The 22406-nt window shown below is 42.6% G+C and overlaps 1 protein-coding gene across 1 annotated transcript in view; it reads left to right on the top strand.

The window, feature by feature from the left end:
- The window catches only part of ROR2 (receptor tyrosine kinase like orphan receptor 2), a 1224572-nt gene that overhangs the window by 1148827 nt on the left and 53339 nt on the right, over positions 1-22406 (top strand). The window contains exon 5 of the mRNA XM_044088021.1: positions 19122-19249. Within this exon, the coding sequence (XP_043943956.1) occupies positions 19122-19249 (128 nt within the window). The remainder of the gene's footprint in view (positions 1-19121; positions 19250-22406) is intronic.

Raw genomic sequence — 22406 nt, forward strand, 5'->3', positions numbered from 1 at the left:
TCCAAACAATCTTGTTTTACTGGAGAAAAATATATTTTGTGCTAGGCACATCAGTTTGAAGTTTAAGTTTTGAAGCTGACATTTACAATAACCCCAGAAACTAAGCTCTTTGTCTAGTAGTCTGCATGGAAATTCACTGCCCTTGAATTCTGCAAACTTTCCCTGCCTGACATAGCTGAGTCTAGATCTATTCCTTTATAAGCCATGACTGATCAGTGAAGAAACATGATATGCTTTTTTTGGGCCAGTATAGTTTGTCAGAAACATTCACCACCTTATCCTTGTATATAACAAACACTTCCCTGCCTCCTTCCCTGTTTGAAACGCTCATCACATTTGTGGTTTTCTTCAGGCTTTGTCTGCTTGTTCACTCAGTTTAGAAGTAAACACTCCCAGTGACACTTGCAACACATCACTATTATTCCTCCATAACCTTATTTTTATGTTGTATGGCCAGTATGGCAACTGGTTGATGATAAAGTATCAACATCTGTATCGCTGATGTCCATCTTTAGCCATAAGTTTCAACAGCTTGTACAACTTTCATATTTCAGACAAATCATTTAAAAAAAGACTCCTGCTACTGTAAAAGTGATAATATCTACACTTTCTTTGACACTTATGGCTTTAGACATTTGGAGAGAATGTGCTTTGAGAAATGACCTCTATCTTTTAGGCTGTTAATCACCATACTATCTTTCAGCAAATTACTGTACTGTACAGAGCAATCACACACCATTTTTAACAACTCTTTCCAAAATAATGAACTTGTTTTTTCAGCGGTGTACTAAAATTGCCACAGAGTGGATGGAGAGGATGTCTGACTTTCTGTCTTCAAGCACTGTTAGATCTTGTCTGTATGACTAGCACACTTTCAGGGTAAGGTATAGTGATGCATATTACCCCTGTTGTTACTATTTAAGTAAACAATACAATGAAGTTCAAAATGTATATATCTGAGTTAGCTGTGATTAAATAAATAAGCCACATACCATTCCTTGATAATTGTAACCATTGCTTTTTAGTTTCTGATATGCTCCCTTCTAGCCAAACCTGTCAACCTCCAAGCATTAAAAATCATAGCATTGGCCTTTTTTTCTGGTTAGAAAAAGGAACACTCTTATTTTTCACAAAAGAAGGTCTTTATGTATTAGATGCTATGTTATTAGTGGTGGTGAGTCTTTGTATTGGCTTAGTTTATGTATTTAATAAAGTATGTATTCATAAGCATCTGCAGTGGTGGTGCTGCGGTAGCGTTGTCACCTCACAGTAAGACGCTGTCCGGTTAGATTCTCAGCTAGTGTCTTTTGCGTGGAGACATGCGTGAATGGGCGTACCTTCGTTGAAGGTTGTGCGTCAGGGCTGGTAACTCGGCACGTAAAAATCAACTACCAATCATTAGCGGACCGGAGTTCCGCTGTGGTAACCCTAACCGGGAAAAGCCAAAAGAAACAAGCAAACATGTATTCATAAGCATGCCTGACTTTATGAGAAACACCATAAATATAGGAGGAGCGAGGCTAAATCTTTGTTCCAAAATCATAGAGCTGTGCCTAAATCATAGCAGCTGAGAGGTATGCTTCTAAGACAGTGTTCCAAAATCCTTGCACAATATGCTAAACCAAAGAAGATTGTCTTTCAGCTTTTCCAGGTTAGAGGTCGCCACAGTGAATCACCGGTCCACAGATTGATTGGCAGTGAAACTTTTACAGTGTCAGATTGCCAGCCCGGTGCTCAACCTTTACAGAAGGCACACACACACACGCGCGCGCACACACAGACACACACACACACACACACACACACACACACATGCACACGCATGCATGCACCTTACCTGCATGTCTTTAAAACTCACTCAACCACAGGGAGGACATGCAGACTCCGCACAGAAGGCTCCTCAGCTGAGAATCGAACCAGAAAACCTCTTGCTGTGAGGTGACAATGCTAACCAATGCACCACGCGGCTGACAAAGAAGATGCATCCTATTCATTTTGGACACTTGTGTGATTTTTTTCTGTGTCAGCTATGAAAGTGTTTAGCAAAGCAAAATTAGGCATGCTGATTGTATCTAACTACAGGACTAGTTTGTGATAAATTCCATATTTTTTGTTACATATTTTAAAGATGAAGTATGTCATTTTGTTACTAGTGTAAAAAGACTACAGTCAGAAGGCTTGTATTTATCCAGTTGCTGCATTGCTTAGTGCTATGACTTTTAAGGGTATCAGTGACATCATCAAAACACATTTCTTATTATGAAACAGATGCTTCCATTTCTGTTATTAAAATATATTTCTCAGTGTTATCCTTGGAGTTTTTTTTTTCAGATGTATAGTATCCAAGCTGCTTCTGCAGTTGTGGTAATCCTTGGCAATCACAACGGACATGAGGCACATTCCTATAAAAGATGAGTAAGTGTTAAGTTCATTGTTACAGTAAATCCTATTACTGAATCAGTCATCCTGGACATACATCAGTTTTGTCATATAATCACTGCAGGAGTTCGTAGCAAGATGAAGCATTTATACACCACTGCAGTAAGGACAGTTGAAGTTAGTTTGTGGTGCTGATTCTCATTTGCCAACACTGAATTTTGCCATTCCCCACACTATGTCACAAATCACAGCAAGACAGAAATGCAACACACATAAACACGTACACACACACTCTAAAGCACTGCTCTTTATTTACATGATCTACATAATATGTCTTTTCTACCCCCACCATCCTCTTGCATTATGTGAAGTACTACAGTCATTGTCATATTGATTTCACATATCCTGGGGGGGTCGGTCAGTCTCTTCCTTTGCACTGGAATCCAGGTGGTGACCCCATGATTGTTCCTAGGCTGATTGCCACTCTTGAAATGGTCATGCCTTAGTTAATGGCAGTGAATGTCAGAAATCTATTATGGTACTTCCTGCTTTGAGTTCAAGGCCTTGCTTGCAGATGTGGTCCTATTAGTAGTATGTTTCTCCTGCTTTATAACATTCACTAATGGAAGAAAGACTTCTGAGAGAAGGAAAAATGACTTCTGGGATAGTCACTCATCTGCAGGATCAAAAACATCTGAACGGTATAGGAAAGCATGGCACATTTCAGCCCCAAATTATTTGTGACCTGTTAGAAGTTTATTGCGCTTTGTTTTTGTAGTATAGCAGAGTTACACAGCTACATCACTTAAACAAATGTATGTTTGTAACTTAGCAGTCGCATTTGCTTCTTAAGTGGTATGTGCCCAATAAGTCAATATGTAATTAGACATTTAGAATATACCGAAAAGTATTATTCATAGCTGAAAAGTATGTAACTGTCAGTCTACATTGCATTCAGAAAAAATGGCTTTTTTACTGAAATATTTTCAACATTCATAGACAAAAATGTATTGAATGGAAATTTCCAGCAGTCTGCTATATGCATGCCCTCACAAACTCAGGAACCTCACATGGCCTTCCTGAAAACACTAGAGGGGATAAATGTATCACCAAACACCATCATACTAGGTGACTTCAATTACCCTAATATAGACTGGGAACACTACTCAAGCCCAAACACCCTAGCCCAAAAGTTCCTGGAATTCATAAACTCAAATGCCATGGAACAACTAGTCACCATCCCCACAAGAGGAGATAACATACTTGATCTCATCATCACGAACATGGGAGCACAATGTTCAACACCGGAAGTATACCCCTCACTGGTGAGATCAGATCACAACTAATCTCGCTGGAGGTCCTCATCCCACCACACCTGAAATAAAAAAGACCACAGTAAAGAACTTCTCAAAAGCCGACTTCACACTTCTAAAGACTAGTGTGGTCTCCTTTAAGGCCCCCGAACCGGCGGAAAACAGTACTCAAGCCGCTGAATCACTTACAAATGCCTTCTACCAGCACCTGCAGGACTGCATGGATAAGGCAATCCCAAGCAAAACAAAGACTCTTTGTACCAAAGGCAAGCGTCCAGTCTGGTGGACCCCAGCCATAAACAAACTCTACAACAAAAGGAGGAAGCTACTACAAGATAGAGCAAAATCCTTAAAAGGTAAGACACCCTTGATCACTATAAGTAAAAACTAAGAGCTCTCATAAAATCATCCAAAGCAAATTTCGAGAGAAAAATAGCTAAAGACTCAAAAGACAATCATAAGGCCTTCTTTAGCTATGTTAGAAACCTAGGAGGAAACTCCCAGATATGCTCAGAACTAGTTCAAAATGATGTGAAGATTACTGATCCTACAGACATTGCCAACATACTGGCTGACAGGTTCAGTGCAAACTTCTCCCCTAAAGGAGAGATAGCTATAGCAAACGAATTCAGCCACCCAAACATCTCCAGCGCCCAAGTGAGAACTGCTCTCTCCAAAGCAAAAAACACAGCATCCATGGGACCTGATGGTGTCCCGGCTGTGTGCTCCACGAACTCTATGAGGAATTAAACCCACAGCTAAGACACCTGTTTAATCAAAGTCTTACCTCTGGATACGCACCCAGGAGTGGCGCACTGCAACTGTGGTCCCACTTCACAAAGGCGGTGCCTCCACCGACCCTGGAAATTACCGCCCATTAGCTTGACAAGCCTTATCTGCAAAGCCATGGAGAGGATCATAATGGACCTCATAAATAAAGACATAGGAATTTGCAGACTTTGGATCCAACCCAGTTTGGCTTTGTCAAAGGCAGATCATGCCTTTTAAACTTGGTTGACTTTTTGAAACAGTCACCAAAGCCATTGATGAGGAAAGGCAGTCCATACAGCCTACCTCGATCTGGCTAAGGCTTTCGATACAATACCCCACTCGGGTATCATTGAAAAACTCATCAGCTTAAATGTTAACCCATACATCACAAGATGGGTTGCAAACTGGCTGAGTGACAGAACCCACAGGGTCAGAGTTGCTGGCGCCATGTCAGACTCAAAGCCTGTCACAAGTGGTGTCCCACAGGGCTCAGTCCTGGGCCCACTCTTGTTTGGCATCTACTTTTCAGTACAAGCAAACACAGGAGGGTTATGGCTGACAAAGTTTGCAGATGACTGCAAACTGGGCCATAGTAGAAAACACATCTGACACAGATATCCTTCAGAAGGGTCTCACAGAAACGGATAACTGGTGCCAGAGCCACAGCCTAAAGTTAAATGCCAAAAAATGCATAGTCATACCCTTCGGGAAAAACAAGGTTACCCCTAGCTACCAAATAGGTGGCAATCCACTGAGCACAGAAGAAGTTATCAGGGACCTGGGGACCCAGGTTGATAGTAGTCTGTCATTCGACACCCATGTAGCTAAAGTAGTCAGGAAGACCTTCTACATTGCCCACCTTATCATGAAGGGATTCTCATCTAGATCAAGGGAGGTCATAGTCTCCCTTTACTCATCACTCATCAGACCAATGATTGAGTACAATGCCCCATTCGGAATGTATCTGACCCGACACTTGCAGCAGCTGGAGAGGCCACAAAAGTTCCTCACCAAAAGGATAAAGGGTCTCAAATCTGTCCTATGCTGCCCGACTGAAAGAACTCCAGCTCTATTCAGTCGCTTACCGCTTGCTCAGAGGTGACCTTTGCCTAACATACAAGGCCATGTCAAACCCAGATTTGATGAATATGCTTCACCTCAAAAATCTAGATCCATCAGAGCCACAAGGGCGGGAGACTTAAACCTCGACACGGCTATTAATAGGACGTGCTGGAGGGATAGATTCATCACCCAAAGACTCCCTATGCTGTGGAACAAAATCCCGGTACATGTGAGGCAGAGCACCTCGCTGGCCTTGTTCAAGAGAAATCTTGACCAATGGATGGGAGATCGCAGATATACCCCAGGGATTACCTCAGTGTCACTGCTCGACAGAGGCACAGCAAAATAATGGGTATAGTTCCCCATACTAAAGGGGTGGCGTAAGCCACAAAACGATGGGCTAGGCTTGTAAATGCCCTCGGGCAGATAGCCTAGTATGAACCTATGAACCTATGAACCTATATACAGTGAAGCAGTGTAGAGTCTGTCTTGCTGAACTCCTTAGAATTAACATTCATCCTAATCATCACAGAAGAATCCTAGTTTTGGATAGTGAATCCAGGTGCACCAGTCCAGGAATTCTGCCTGAAAAACTTAAAAATGTTTCCTAAATGTTCTCTGTTGAACAAAAATATCAGTGCAGCTGGACATACAGTTCTGTGCATTAGTTTACACTTGGCAAAAATTCATTCATTGACAGTATATGCTGCATGTAAAAGTACCCCCCCCACACACACACACACACACACATGCACACACACACACACACATCAAAGGTACAGTGACCTTGGCTTTTATAGTACTAATTAGGGATATAAAGTACATAGGCTACTGCATTTCTGGTGTGGTGAGGTCTGCCTCCCCCCAAACCTATAAACTCTGTCCAGAAGCGGTTTTGAAACAGCATTTGGCTCAGTTGCTGCTTAGTACAGCTGACAGCACACTGTAGCATCTTACTGTAGGAACCAGTACTTGTAACTGACAAACTTTGATTCCCCTTTCTTCCATCATACATTCCTTCCTCCACTTTGGGAGGTAAGAAACGATTGTGCAGAAGCTGACTGTCTCACATCTAGATAGCCATCAAGTTTTTTTTCTTTTGTTTTTTGATTACCCTCACAAATCTGATACACGATCTGCCAAACCATGGCTTGCAGTGCAGGCCTGGTGATGCCTATGCCTTAATCAAGCTACAGTGTTAGAAGTTCAGCTTGGCAGACCAGTGCATAGTCTGGTCCTTTTCTTGCTGTTGTGCTTCTCCCACCCTCTACTTAGGATCAATGCAGCAGAATTTCGAGCTGCCTTCTTCGCATTAAGATGGGTAAGGGGGCAAAGACCACTCCTTCCACTGCCTCCAGATATCTCGTTGCAGTACCAGAGGCTTGAATTAAAAAAAAAAATAGTATAAAAGGTATCTGTGCATCTGTTTTGGGTAATAAAGAATGTAAAAGCGTGAGAAACAAAAATGACAGGAAAAAGGTTGTATGTGAAATATGAAGAAGTGCAGAAACATGAAGAGCAAAGAAAAATAGTAAACAAGAAAAGACAGAAGGGAAGGAGTATCAAAGTAACGGTAAGTTACTGAAGTTAACATTTAGTGAAACTGATGAAAACAGAAACGAATAGTGTAATCTGTTCATGCAAAATATTAATAGTACTCCTGTTTCCTTGGAGAGCCTAAAAACCTGCAGTATATGGGTTGGTGGCTCTAAATTGTCCTTAGATGTGAGTGTGCTGTATGTTTGATATGAAGAAAAGACTGGCAATGTTTTTTTTTTTTTCTTTTTCCCTTGTCTAATAGTCTCTGTGGATAGTGTCGCTTTTTTCATAAGATCTTTATATGAGCAGTTTCAACTCGATGGCAATGAAAGAATGGATGATGGTGCCTCTTAAACCTAGAGGAAAATAGTTTTTGTACTTACTTTCCTCGCTTGCTTAGAGGAAAAACAGCTCTTATACTCACTTTCCTCACTTGTCTAGAGGAAAGTAGTTTTTTATTCAGGCATGTCCAAGGGTCAGCTCCCAGTGTTCTCTCCTGTCTATCTGATAAATCTGTGCATCTTAAGGCAATATAGCAATTGCCTCATGTACACAGACAACCCTCTCCTCCTATCACCCAACACTACAACCTGTGAGAGATGCACTTATCTAGTCAAACTGGATGTAAAGCTCTCTCCAACCAAGACTGAACTTGACAGTCAAGAAGAGAAGGTAAACACTTGCACCACACCACACTCATCACATAGTCCCACTAAACCTACACCACCAAAATCCACAAATAGAAAGACAAAAACATTTGCGGACGCTCTCAATAATAATTTGCTCAAGCAACAGAGACCTCCAAACCAGAAACGCAAGCAACCTCCTCCCCCAACACAACCCAAATGGCACATAGCCCACAGACTCAGTGTGCCAATAAACCACAGCCATAAGGCAAAACAACGTACCCAACACACTAGTCACAGGTGACTGGATAGTCATGCACACTGAAGTCCTACTCACCAGGCTAAACAAGGAGAAGGTTACTGTCAGCTGCCTGTCGGGTGCCAGGATCCGCCACATAACCCACGCACTCAGGTCACTCCACAACAAGTACAAATATGACTCTGTCATTGTCCATGTTGGTGTGAACGACCTGAGAATCTACCTCTCTGATCTACATGAAAAAGAGACATGGAAGAGCTCTCCGATTTGTAGCCAAGGCAGGTATGACCCTAGCCCTGAGTAGCATCCTGCCATTGCCCAGAATGATACCGTAATACAAGGACAAAATGATTGACTTCAACAATTGTCTAAGCTTCTGGTGTTTTTCTAAGGGGATCCAGTATCTGTCTGCCTGGACCGACATGGTCGACAGACCACGATGCTTTGCCAGAGATGGCCTGCACCTGTCACGCCTGGGATTACGGATACTGACTAAGGTTCTTGCTGCCCCTATAGCGCCTTTTGTAGGCAAGGTTCAAATGACAAATTCACCACCGTAACAGGAACAGGCAAGCAAAAACTGAGGGTAATGCTACCCAATGCTAGAAGTCTAAATCTCAAAATGCACTCACTCGAGGCACTCCTTAAAATTTATTTTTTTTATTTTATTTATTTATTTAACATTTGTTGACCGGGAATGTCCGACTAGGTTCCACAGATCCTGTTTTCAGCGGAGGCCCGGGGAGAAATGCTCCAGAAGCATGTCTTTAGAATGTGGGAGGAAACCGGAGTACCCAGAGAAAACCCACGCGAACGCAGGGAGAACATGCAAACTCCACACAGAAGGCACCCCAGCCGAGAATCGAACCAGAGAACCTCTTGCTGTGAGGCGACAGCATTAACCGCTGCACCACTGCGCCGATGGAGAACATCGGTATCTCTGCAGTGACTGAGACCTGGTTTAAGGCTCTAGAGAGCACCCCTGCATTACCAGGCTATAACTCTTACCACACTTTTCGGCCATCTAACCTGGACCAGAACACCAAAGGCAGAGGTGTGTTCATATTCATTAAGGATATCCGCACCTCCAGGCTAGTTGCACAGCATAATGCATCCGAGGTTATCCAAGTGCAATTAACTCTGGGCAAAACTGCAATCCAAATTGTAGCTTGCTACAGATCCCCCACCATGCCCCAGGATTCCCACTCCTCTTTTCCTGTATACTGGAAAATATTAGGGTTCAAACAAACACCCTAATAATGGGCGATTTCAACTACCCCACAATTAATTGGGAAAACTACTCGTACCAACTCCTTCGCTCAACGCTTTCTGGAATTCATAAATTCCAATGCCCTGGATCAGCTTATCCACACCCCCACCAGGGGCAACAGTATCCTAGATCTAGTCATTACCAACATGAGTGACCGGTGTTCCACACCTGAAGTCGACTCCTTGTTGGTCAGATCCGACCATAAGCTAATCACCCTAGATATCTGCATCCCACCCCCACCTACCATTAAGGAAACCATGGTAAAAAGTTTCTCCAAAGCCAACTTCATGCTTCTTAAGACAGAAGTGGCGAACTTCATGACACCCATGCAAATGGACAATACAGTTATGACTGCTGAATCCTACACAAATGCACTCTATAAGCCCTTACAGCAGTGCATGAATCGTGCTATCCCAAACAGAACCAAGATGCTATCCTCCAAAAAAGGAAGCCAATCTGCCATAAACAAACTCTACAACAGAAGGAAGAAACTTTTGCAAAAGAGAGTAAAATCCCATGAGTATAGAAGCTCCCTGGTCAGCCTCAGTAAGAAGCTGAGATCCCTTATAAGATCCTCCAAAGCTAGCTATGAAAACAAAATCATCACTGATTCTAAGGGAAACCACAAAGCATTCTATAGCTATGTCAAGAATCTCAATGGCAACACCCAGATCTGCTGTGAGGTACAGCACAATGGCACGAAAATTACAGAACCAACTGATATTGCCAACGTCCTGGCAGATAGGTTCAGTGCTAACTTTACCCCCCCCCCCTCACCCCCTAAAGGGCCCATATCTATACAGGAAGAATGCAGAGTCCCTGTAATCACATCTATGCAGGTAAAAGCTGCACTCTCTAAAACCAAAAACACATCATCCATGGGATGGGACAACATCCCAGGCTGCGTTTTACATGAACTCCCTATTAGCCTGACGAGCCTGGTCTGCAAGGCCATGGAACGTATCATCATGGAGCTCATAAACAAAGACATTGGTAATCTCCAAACTCTGGACCCCACCCAGTTCGGGTTTGTGAAAGGCAGATCATGCCTTCTGAACCTGATCGACTTCTTTGAGGCAGTCACCAAAGCCATAGATGAGGGTAAGGTGGTTCACACAGCCTATCTTGACCTAGCCAAGGCTTTCAACACCATCCCGAATTCTGGAATTATAGCAAAACTCACTAAACTAGGTATAAATCCCTATGTCACAAGATGTGTTGCCAACTGGCTCACTGACAGTACCCATACTGTAAAAGTTGCAGACTCCAAATCTGACTTCAATCCATTGACAAGTGGAGTACCACAGGGTTCAGTCCTGGGACCTCTCCTATTTGGTATCTACTTCTCTGAAGTACAGGCTAACACAGAAGGCCTCTGGCTAATGAAGTTTGCAGATGACTGCAAACTAGGAGCCATAGTCGAGTCCCCAAATGATGTGGACATCCTACAGGCAGGCCTCACTGAGACAGATGCCTGGTGTCAGAGGCATGGCCTCAAGCTCAGTGCCAAAAAGTGCATTGTCATCCCCTTTGGTAAAAACTCTTTAGCCATGAAGTACCACATAAATGGCAGTCTACTTAACACTGAATGTGTGATAAGAGACCTTGGGACCCAGGTGGACAGTAGTCTCTCCTTTGATAATCACATCGCCACAGTAGTCAGGAAATCCTTCTATGTGGCACACCTCATCACAAAAGGGTTTTCATCCAGGAAAAAAGAGGTCATTGTTCCCCTCTACTCGGCACTCATTAGACGCACTATAGAGTACAACGCCCCTTTTGGAATGTACCTCACAAGATATCTGCAGCAGCTGGAAAGGCCACAGAAGTACCTCACAAAGAGGATTACTGGTCTCAAACAGATATGCCCTACAGTGACTGTCTCAAAAAACTCCAGCTTTACTCTGTAGCATATCGTCTACTCCGAGGAGATCTCTGCCTAACATATAAAGCTGTGTTAAACCCAGAGGTATTGGACATGCTACACCTAAAGAAATCCCAGTCCCTCCGAGCTACATGCTCTAGGGACCTAAACCTTGTCACCATAATAAATAGGACATGCTGGAGGGATAGATTCCTATCCCAGAGACTTCCTATACTCTGGAACAAGCTACCCATCTATGTCAAGCAAAGTTCCTCATTAGCACTCTTCAAGAAAACTCTTGGTGAGTGGATGGGAAATAAGAAATACACCCCGGGGATCACTTCTGTGGCTCTGCTCGACAGGGGCACAGGAAATTAACTTTCTTGGGTGGCATAAGCTAGGGGACCTTGTTGGCTAGGCTTACTTAGGCCCTTGGGCCAATAGCCTAGTACCTACCTATGAACCTGTGAGCCTATAAAACTGACCAGCCATGGAGGCACAATGACCTGCAGTTACTGTGAAGTTAGATTTTGCTCCAAGATAACTTGCAGTAGGTATTGCAGACTAAATCATATAGTCCAGTCCTGCAGCAAACACTGTTCCGTATATTTCCTAAAGGCTTTAATAAAAAGTGTGCAATCTTGGGTGGCTGTAACAAAATACACTATGTCCGGATAAACCCCATCTGTACCCACAACCTAGATGAGATTATGTAAGAACCTACTAGATCTAACTTTTACACTGGTAATCACACCAATGATTTTATTCATCTCCAGTGAAAAAGGTGTCTTTATATATTGGAAATCTCTTTCTGGAAGCCATCACTTTTAGCTACATTTCTAAGGTGAAGATTGTAATATACAAATAACTATATCCTGGCTTTCACAATGATTGGATCTTGGTCAAGAGGAATTGTCTTGTTTCAATAAGCAGAACCATAATTGGCTCAACCTACTGTGAGCCAGCATCCCTTCCCCTCAGCACTTCAAGTGAAGAGCAAAACAGAAAGCACTTTACTGTCTTAAACTGATCACTGCCTGATTGGCTTATTACACATCCATGCATCCCCCCCCCCCACAAACACACATGCACTCACAGCTCTACCACTGAGGAGCAAAAGTAAAAAAAAAAAAAAAAAAAAACATTCTTTCTAACCAGATATATAACAGCCACCCCCCCCCCCCCACTCCCTTCTGCCCGGCCAGGTACTGTTTCTGTGCCCTGCTTCTGCCCTTCAACGATCCATTCAAACCTGAGGACTAAACTGTAGCAACAGTTGCTGCAGTTTATACCTTGCCTGCATGGAGCACTATGGCGCTTAGGTTACAGTTTAAAAAAAATCCTTCTTTTAAACTATAGCAAACTACTTGCTACAAATGTAGCAAACATTTGCTACAGTTTATACCCTGCCTACATGGAGTGCTATGGAGCTCATTTTTTAGTTAAAAAAATCCTTCTTATAAACTGTAAAAGACTGTTGGTTATAAATGTAGCAAATAGTTGCTAAAGTTTATACACTGACAGCATAGAGCGCTACAGCTGTCAGGTTTTAGTTTAAAAAAAAAATTGTAGCAAACTGCTTGCAACAATGTAGTATGCAGTTGCTACAGTGTAGACTACACACACCTCAGGTTTGACTGCAAATGCAATACCAGCTTTTAAAAAACAGTGTTGAATTAAAGAAAGGTCAGGATTGGCTGATTGCACCCCCAACACTTAGTGCCCAAGGCAGTTGACCCTCTCACCCTGCCCTAGTTACATTACTGTCCACAAGTTCATCTCTGAAATTGTTTAACCAGTTATTTTGTTTACCTTCTAGATTTTGAAGAAAAGTTCTTGAGAGAAGAGAGTATGTTTCATACCCTGAATGTTTACCATCTGTTATGGATCTGACTGAACTCATAAGTAGAGTCTAAGGTCATGAGTATAGGAAGGCATAACAGTTGTTTTCTTCTTTTAGCTCTATCAGAGCAGGTACTTTCGTGATTTAACAGTTTGTTTCTAAGTGCTTAGGTTTATAGGTTCATAGGTTGGTACTAGGCTATCGGCCCTAGGACCTATGCAAGCCTAGCAATAACAATTCCCTGGATATTTCTTCCCACAATATTTACTTCTCTGGACCCCTGTCTAGCAGGGTGACTGACATGATCCCCGGGGTGAATTTCCTATCTCCCATCCAATCATTAAGGTTCCTTTTGAAGAGGGCCAGTGAGGCACTCTGCTTGACATGTATGGGCAGTCTATTCCAGAGTATGGGGAGTCTCTGGGTCAGGAACCTATCCCTCCAGCATGTTTTGTTCATTGTGATGACGAGGTTTAGATCCCTGGAGCGTGTGGCTCTGAGGGATTGGGATTTCTTTAAGTGAAGCATGTCCAACAGCTCAGGGTTTGACATGGCCTTGTATGTTAAGTAGAGATTGTCTCTGAGTAGACGATATGCCACAGAGTATAGCTGGAGCTTTTTTAGACAGTCAGCATATGGCATCTGCTTTAGGCCTGTGATTTTTTTAGTGAGGTGTTTCTCTGGCCTTTCCAGCTGTTGCAGATGTCTTGTGAGGTACATACCAAACGGGGCATTATACTCTATAATGGCTCTAATGAGGGATGATTACAGTGGGACAGTGACCTCCTTTTTTCTGGATGAAAAGCCCTTAGTGATGAGGTGTGCCACATAGAAGGATTTCCTGATTGTTGTGGCGATGTGGTTATCGAAAGTGAGACCACTGTCCACCTGTGTCCCTAAGTCTCTCATCACACTTTCGATGTTTAGTGTCCTGCTACCTATGTGGTAATTCATGGGTACATGTTTTTTTCCAAAGGGGATAACTATACATTTCTTGGCATTAAGCTTGACCCCATGGCTCTGGCACCAGGCATCTGTTTCTGTAAGGCCCTTTTGTAGAATATCCACATCATTTGGGGATTCAATAATGGCTCCCAGTTTGCAGTCATCTGCAAGCTTTGTTAGCCAGAGTCCCTTAGTGTTGGCCTGTACTTCAGAGAAGTAGATGCCAAACAAGAGTGGTCCCAGGACTGAACCCTGAGGTACTCCACTTGTCACTTGTCTGGAGCTGGATGTGGAATCGGCTACTTTTACAGTCTGGGTTCTGTCAGTAAGCCAGTTGGCAACCCATCCAGTGATGTAGGGATTTATGCCCAGCTTAGCAAGTTTATCTATGATTCCAGAGTGGGGGATTGTGTCGAAGACCTTGGCGAGGTCCAGATAGGCTGTTTGGACCACCTTACCCTCGTCCACAGCTCTGGAGACTGATTTGAAGAAGTAAATCAGGTTCAGGAGACAAGATCGGCCCTTCACAAACCCAAATTTTCAGCAATTTGTCATGAACATTTTCTTTGGCTCATCAGGTTTCTTCTGTGTTTTATATAATTGTGTACTGCTTTGGATTTTTTTCCTGAGTTACACTTACTACAGAATTAGTCTTATAATAAGATCTCCCAGGTAAATGAGAGTGTATCAAATCATGTGCTCTTCAAGACAACTTTCTACTGTGGGTACTTTATTCCCAGGAATGTCTTTCTCCACCTGGTTGATTTCCACTGTCATTCAGTGTAGAAGGCGAATCTGTTTGTAATACAGTCAGCAAGTTTAGAATTTTGTACACTTGTAAATTGCAATGTTTCCTCATTGGTGGAAGCTCCTACGAGATTGGAGTCAGGAAATAGGGACTTACGGGTTGAGCAAATACTACATCCCTTCCACAAGAGTGCCATCAGGTACTGCAGTCCTTCCACAAGAGTGCTAGCAGGTGCTACAGTCCTTACACAGGAGTGCCAGGCCAGCCAACACTGCAACGCGTACACAAGAGTGGCCAGCAGACACTGCAACCCGTACACAAGAGTGCCAGCAGAGGGTCCCTGTTATATAAACGAAAAGTGGAAATGTCGAATGGCCAAATAAACGAAAAGGCCGTTTGTCGAAATGAATATTGTGGGGGGCTGTAACCCCCACACACCCAGCTAATTACATATACCAACTCCGAGATCGCACTACAGTGAAGAAAGGGCAAAATTTCCAGCCTTCACTTTACCGCGATCTTACAGTAGCGATATCGAGGAACGGCCTTTTCATTTATTTGACTGTTCGACGTTTCCACTTTTTGTTTATTTAATAGGGAACCCCAGCAGATACTGCAGCCATTACACAAGAGCGCCGTCAGGTACTGCAGCCCTTCCACAAGAGTGCCAGCAGGTACTGCAGTGTTTCCACAAGAGTGTCAGCAGGTACTGAAGCCCTTTCACAAGAGTGTCAGCAGGTACTGCAACCCTTCCACAAGAGCACCATCAGGTACTGCAGCCCTTCCACAAGAGTGGCATCAGGTACTGCAGTGCTTCCACAAGTGTCAGCAGGTACTGCAGTGCTTTCACAAGAGTGTCAGCAGGTACTGCAGCCCTTCCACAAGAGTGCCATCAGGTACTGCAGCCTTTCCACAAGAGTGCCATCAGGTACTGCAGCCCTTCCACAAGAGTGCCATCAGGTACTGCAGCCCTTCCACAAGAGTGCTAGCAGGTACTACAGTCCTTACACAGGAGTGCCAGGCCAGCCAGTACTGGAACCCATACACAAGAGTGCCAGTAGACACTGCAACCCATACACAAGAGTGCCAGCAGATACTGCAAACCGTACACAAGAGCGCCAGCAGGTACTGAAGCCATTACACAAGAGTGCAAGCAGGTACTGCAGCCCTTCCACAAGTGTCAGCAGGTACTGCAGTCCTTCCACAAGAGTGTCAGCAGGTACTGCAGCCCTTCCTCAAGAGTGACAGCAGGTACTGCAGCCCTTCCAGAAGACCGCCAGCAGGTGCTGCAGCCCTTCTACAAGAGTGCCATCAGGTACTACAGTGCTTACACAAGCGTGCTACAAGGTACTACAGTCCTTACACAGGAGTGCCAGGCCAGCAGGTACTGCAACCAGTACACGAGTGCCAGCAGACACTGCAACCCATACACAAGAGTGCCAGCAGACACTGCAACCCGTACACAAGAGCGCCAGCAGGGACTGAAGCCATTACACAAGAGTGCCAGCAGGTACTGGAGCCATTACACAAGAGTGCCAGCAGGTACCGCAGCCGTTACACAAGAGTGCCAGCAGGTGCTGCAGCCATTACACAAGAGTGCCAGGAGGTACTGCAGCCATTACACGAGTGCCAGCAGGTACCGCAGCCGTTACACAAGAGTGCCAGCAGGTGCTGCAGCCATTACACAAGAGTGCCAGGAGGTACTGCAGCCATTACACGAGTGCCAGCAAGTACTGCAGCCATTACACAAGAGTGCCAGCAGATACTGCAGCCATTACACAAGAGTGCCAGCAGGTAGTGCAGCTATTACACAAGAGTGCCAGCTGGTACTGCAGCCGTTAACACAAGAGTGCTAGCAGGTACTGCACCCGTTACACAAAAGCATCAGCAGGTACTCCAGCCATTACACAAGAGCATCAGCAGGTACTCCAGCCATTACACAAGAGCATCAGCAGGTGCCACAGCCATTACACAAAAGTGTCAGCAGGTACTACAGCAGTTACACAGGAGTGCCGTCAATATTTCTGAACCATTTTAAAGAACCCGATGAACCCATGTTCAGAAGTAGATCAAAATATACTGTAGTGTTAATATGAATGTCTCATACCTTAAGTGTATTTTGCAGCTTCTCCCAAATTAGAATGGTAGTGGGATAGCTTTTGTTTGCTACCCAGGGTTAGCCCCACTGGGCATAAGTGCCCTTTTTCAGGGAGGGGACCTGTGAACATTGATATTTAAGTGACTTGCTCAGAATCGCATAGTTTAGAAATAGAAATTGAGGGAATCAAACCAAGTACTACTGCATCGAGTTTATTAACAGCGTTGGACTAAACTGCCAGAGTCAATATTCTAATTATTTTATTTAATTATTTATTTATTTATGTGTCTATTTATTTTTCATCTTGTCTTTTTCCTTCACTGCATTTTGTGTCCCCACAATAAAGCATTTAATGCCAGACTGGAAACAACTTTATAAAGCACTTCTGAGAGCCACTCAAAAAGTCATCCTGGTATTTTTTGCCATTGTTATGAACTTGTAGGTGATGTTCTGGTCATAGGTTCTATGTGGCAAATTATTAGAGTATTGATATGCTATGAAATAGTAGATCTTGGGGGGGGGGGGGTTGAGCACTGGGCTTCACAAGAGTGCAGCTCAAAAACCTTGGACCAAGACCCAGTAAACAATTGAAGCAGTACACAATTAAATCTTTGAAAATACATAAATTAAGCTATACTCCCAATTTGTTAGGTAATCACCAGCACCATAACATTCAGATCAAGGTGGCTCCTGTCCTGAGGGAGAAGCAAGATAACTTTTGGAGTTTTATCAGAGGCTTTCCAGTTATAAAAATAATATCAGTGACAGAAGCTTAGGCTGTATGAATGTACAGCAAGTTGTAGTTTGCATAGCAGCAGTAATAACAGATATGTCAACCAGATATATTCTGACAAACTAGAGACTGTATATTGTGCAGCTCTTCCATTCGATGTCCATTCCATGCCAAGTAATGGATGGAATTAAAAAAATGAGCATTATATTTGGTTATTTTTTATGTAAATGAACAGTCACTTATATGATGCCAGTTGGCAACTGCCCAAGATAATTGACTTTCATATTTTTGAACAATCGCAGATGTATAGCTCATTTCTGAAGCTAAGGTTAGGTGTTTTAGAATTATATTTTCTTCATAAGATCATGGTTTCATACTAGGCTAGCTGCCCCTGTGGACCATTTTTAAGACTAGCCAATTTCCCTTACTGAGAATAAAACCTTGTACCTCCTGTCTGTGAGGTAAACACCTTGATTGTTATGACAACTACCAACTGTTTTGAGGCAAATTTACCAAAAGATAAAAAAGAGGAACCCAGACTTTTCAGATCACTTTTCCTTCTAGAAATCATGTGGAAGTGTATATGCTCATATGAAGCCATACAGGAAACAGGAAACTATGTTAAGTGTTACAGAATTATCCTACGTTTATCAATGGTGTCAGAAGGGCAGTATTTCGGTCATGCAGATTATTATATTTTATAGTTTTAACTGGGGTCAGATTGTATTAGCTTTTCTTTCTTTCTTGTGGCTTCCGATAAAAGGTGGTTTGTGGCAGGATGGTTCCACTAGGGACTTGTTTCATTTTCCATGCTTTGCAGTGACGTTTAGAGTCTTGTCTTTTGATGCATTTGATATACACTGTTCCCATCAGTCTCACTTGCTGCCTTTTTATATTTTTCAGTACACTGTGTAAAACAGATTTTGTTATTTGGAGTACAGTCACAATGCGCATTTCATGTCTCTCTTCTGTAAATTGTGGGAATGACTGAGTATGAGTTGACTGCCTTACATAATGATGAGGCAGAGAAATGGGGTCAGACCCCCCTCTTACTGTGTTTCCCCGTCATCTGTGAGAAAAAGACAGCAGTGAGCTAACAATTCCCTGCTGCTCTTTTGTGTGAATGTGAGAAAGAAACAAATTGTGCAGGTCTTGTTAGCTGGGTCACTTTCAAGTCGGCCTTCATCATCAGCTAGTGTGTTCATCCTGAAAGTATGTTAATGTATTATAGTAAAACAAAAAGAGACCAGTAAGGAAAATGCTTGTTTTTACAACTGCAGATAGAAGAAGCTTCAATGTGGACATAAACTAGCCTTTGTAAGCCACTTTTGAATAAAAGAAAAAAAAATAGAAATGAAATGTTCATGTGCAGAACTGCTCTGGAGACCTTAAAATGTTTGCTGTTCTTATAACTGCTTATAGTGATGCATTGAAGCAATTACATATATTTGCTTAATAAGGTATGTAGATTATGAATATTTGTGCATTAGCTGTTCACTGCCATGATGCCTAAAAGAATTCCTGAAATACGCCATTCCCTGGACTGTTAGTACCTGAAGAGTTAAGCTGCGGTTTGGCACTGTTAAGTATTTTTAAGAAATAGTTTTGAGATTAACCCAAGTGCATGCATCTGCAATTCTACTTAATCCTTTTTTCCCCTATACTTCACAGGGATGAGTTCCATGAAGACGGTTTCTGTCAACCATACCGAGGCATTGCATGTGCAAGATTTATCGGAAACAGGACTATCTACGTGGACTCCCTCCAGATGCAAGGAGAAAGTGAAAATCGAATCACTGGTAGGAATTGCATACCTTGCTGCTAAATCTCATTGTATCCCATGGTCTGTTCACGTGAATCAGTGCCAGCATTATTCCACAAGAGCTTATTAATGAACAGTCTGCTAACGTGATGTGAACAGGTCTAGACAGGTTGCTCCTTTTGTCATTTCTTCACGCTCAATATCGTAACTAAAAACATACTGCAGCAAAGTTGTCTTGCTTACAAAGTCCTTTCTCTGGAAGAGAGCGACTTGCCTTTGAAAACTGCTTAATATTCTGTGTGTTTTTGTTTATATTTTGTAAGTATAGAGGGTGTTTGTCTCATCTTTATTCCTAAACTAAAAAAAAAATATATACTTCACAGTCAATTTTGAAAAACATAAGTACATTTCAGTATGCATACTGTGTGCGCTGTTAGTCTTATTAACATTAAATTCCTTGTTTATGCACAGTAATAGCTGATATTTGTCCAGTTTAGAATTACTGTGGATTTCATCTTGAGCAAGTAGCCGAGTCCCCGTTTTAGCACTGATCCTTGGGTGTGACATCATAACCTGTTGCTGAAAGAACAGTGATGTATTATAGAGTAGAAAGAATGTAAAAGAAGGGGCATTATTAAAGGAAAATTCCCTATAAAACTGTGTGTGTGTGTGTGTGTGTGTGTGTGTGTGTGTGTGTGTGTGTGTGTGTGTGTGTGTGTGTGTGTGTGTGTGTGTGTTTCATTTGGTTGAATCCCATATGCTGATAGACTACAGTCTACAGCCTGGTCAGTCACTTGTTTTCCAAGCCCCTCGCATGGTTTACCACTTTGAACTGGCATGACTGTTTGAGCAAGACAAGTATAGTGGTTCAGGGAGTGAGTTGGAATTTTATCATTTGTGTTAAAATATGAGTGGAAGATTTAGAGGTAGGGTTTAGGGACTGAGTTTTGGGATTACGGTTAGGGAGTAGGTGGGAACTTTAGGGATAGGAAACTGGGTTTGATATTAGGGTCAGGGAGTGACTAGTAGTTTTTAGGTTTAGTGAGTGAGGTTTGGAATTAGGTTTAGGGAGTCAGTGGGAGCTTTATGTTTAGGAAGCATGGTTTGGATTAGGGATTAAAAAGCAAGTGGGAGTTTTTGGTTTAGAGAGCAAGGTTTAGGATTAGGTCTAGGAAGCAAGTGGAAGTCTAGGGAGTGATTAGTGGTTAAGAATTTTACTACCTGAGGAAGCAAAGGTAAACTAGGCATACTCAGTGTACTCAAATGAGTAAATTTTTTCTGAGCCTCTCTTTAAGCTGTCAGTAGTGATACTCAAAAAGCACAGAATATTTAGAACCGTGTTGTTAAAAGAATATTTGCAAGAGGTTCTCCGGTTCAATCCTTGGCTGGGGTGCCTTCTGTGTGGAGTCTGCATGTCATCCCTGTGGTTGCGTGGGTTTCCTCCGGGTGCTCCGGTTTCCTCCCATATCCCAAAGACATGCTGTAGGTTGATTGGACACTCTAAATTGGCCCTAGGTGTGAGTGTGTGCATGTGTGTGCCTTCCATGGAAGGTTAGGCTGGCAACTCGACACCGTAAAAACACTACTGCCAATCATGAGTGGACAGGTGATCCGCTGTGGAGACCCCTAACTGGGAAAAGCTGAAAGAAGAAGAAGAAGAAGGAGGCATACAAAGAATTCATGTGCAAAAGGAATACACCTCTAAAACTAGCTTTTTATGGATATAAATGGTAACTGTTGAAATAGTTTGCCTCTTCATATATAGCTAGGGTAGCATTTTGAGGGTTAAGTACATTTTTAAAGTGGTAGGTGGGTAGTGGGGGCAGCAACATTAGGTCTGAGTATAAAATGTAAATCTGTGGCTACACCCCAGCGAGGAAACACTTAAGAATGTGAAAGCTTGTAGTGTCTGTATGACATTTTTGTGTAGTAAAACAATACTTTTTATTTGTTGATTGTCTAGTTAGTGACTTTTACATTTGATACTGTTTCTTTTTACTGGCTCAAAACTTAATTGTTCAAGGTACTCATGTGTTTAAGAGTTTGGGAGATAGAGAGACATGTTTAATCTTGGAGAGAGTAGGGTGGAAGTCTTAAGGTTATAGAGTTTAGTGTCCTGGGTGGGTGTATATATATATATATATATATATATATATATATATATATATATATATATATATATATATATATATATAGCTGTATTAGGATGGAGTAGCCGAGATGTTGGACTATTTCATGCAATTGGCAGTGAGCATGTGAACCGCAGGACTAATTGCATGCAAGTGTCTGTATATGTATTGTCACACACACACACACACACACACTTGCATTCCTTTCTTACATATATATATATATATCTTAATATTCTTCACACTACTATTGGGTCAGATTACTGTATTTAATATATTTTAATTTCTTATACCTTAAAATGGCAGCACAGCGGGCGGCCGCAGTGGTGCAGCGGTTAGCATTGCCACCTCACAGCAAGAGGTTCTCCAGTTTGATTCTTGGCTGGGGTGCCTTCTGTGCGGAGTCTGCATGTCTTCCCTGTGGTTGCGTGGGTTTCCTCCGGGTGCTCCGGTTTCCTCCCACATCCCAAAGACATGCAGTAAGTGGATTGGCCCTAGGTGTAAGTGTGTGCATGTGTGTGCCTTCTGTGGAAGATTGGGCGCCGGGCTGGCAACTCGACACCGTAAAACTCCTCTGCCAATCATGAGCTGACAGATGATCCGCTGTGGCAACTTATAACTGGGAAAAGCCAAAAGAAGAAGAAGAAGATACCTTAAAATGGCAGCCATGGGTACTGACATGATTTTGGTTTTTAGTGTTTTTCTCTACTTTCCAGAATGCAGATCAGGTCTGTATAGTCTGGCACATCCTATACATTGCAGATTATTTTTTCTTCATTCAGTTGCAGTGACAGTGCTTCTTTTTAACGGAATTACTCTGATCTTTGCTTACTTTAAACTAGTAAAAGGCATTTGCATTATTGTGGTTCATTTACATTTTTTTTCAATAGGAAATAGGCAGAGAAATAAGGTTTCGTTAGGTGTTGAAAGATGTAGTCCTTAAAAAATCCAGACCTTCCTCACTCACACTTGTGCTAGTTTTGAAAGTTGTTAGCTGTGTTCATTCTTTGGCAACTTAGAGTTGTCACTTCTAGGAGCTAGTAAGGCAAATGGCAGTTGCTTATT

This window comes from Protopterus annectens, chromosome 11.part0, assembly GCF_019279795.1.
Source record: "Protopterus annectens isolate FY-2018-M chromosome 11.part0, PAN1.0, whole genome shotgun sequence".
Lineage (NCBI taxonomy): Eukaryota > Metazoa > Chordata > Ceratodontiformes > Protopteridae > Protopterus > Protopterus annectens.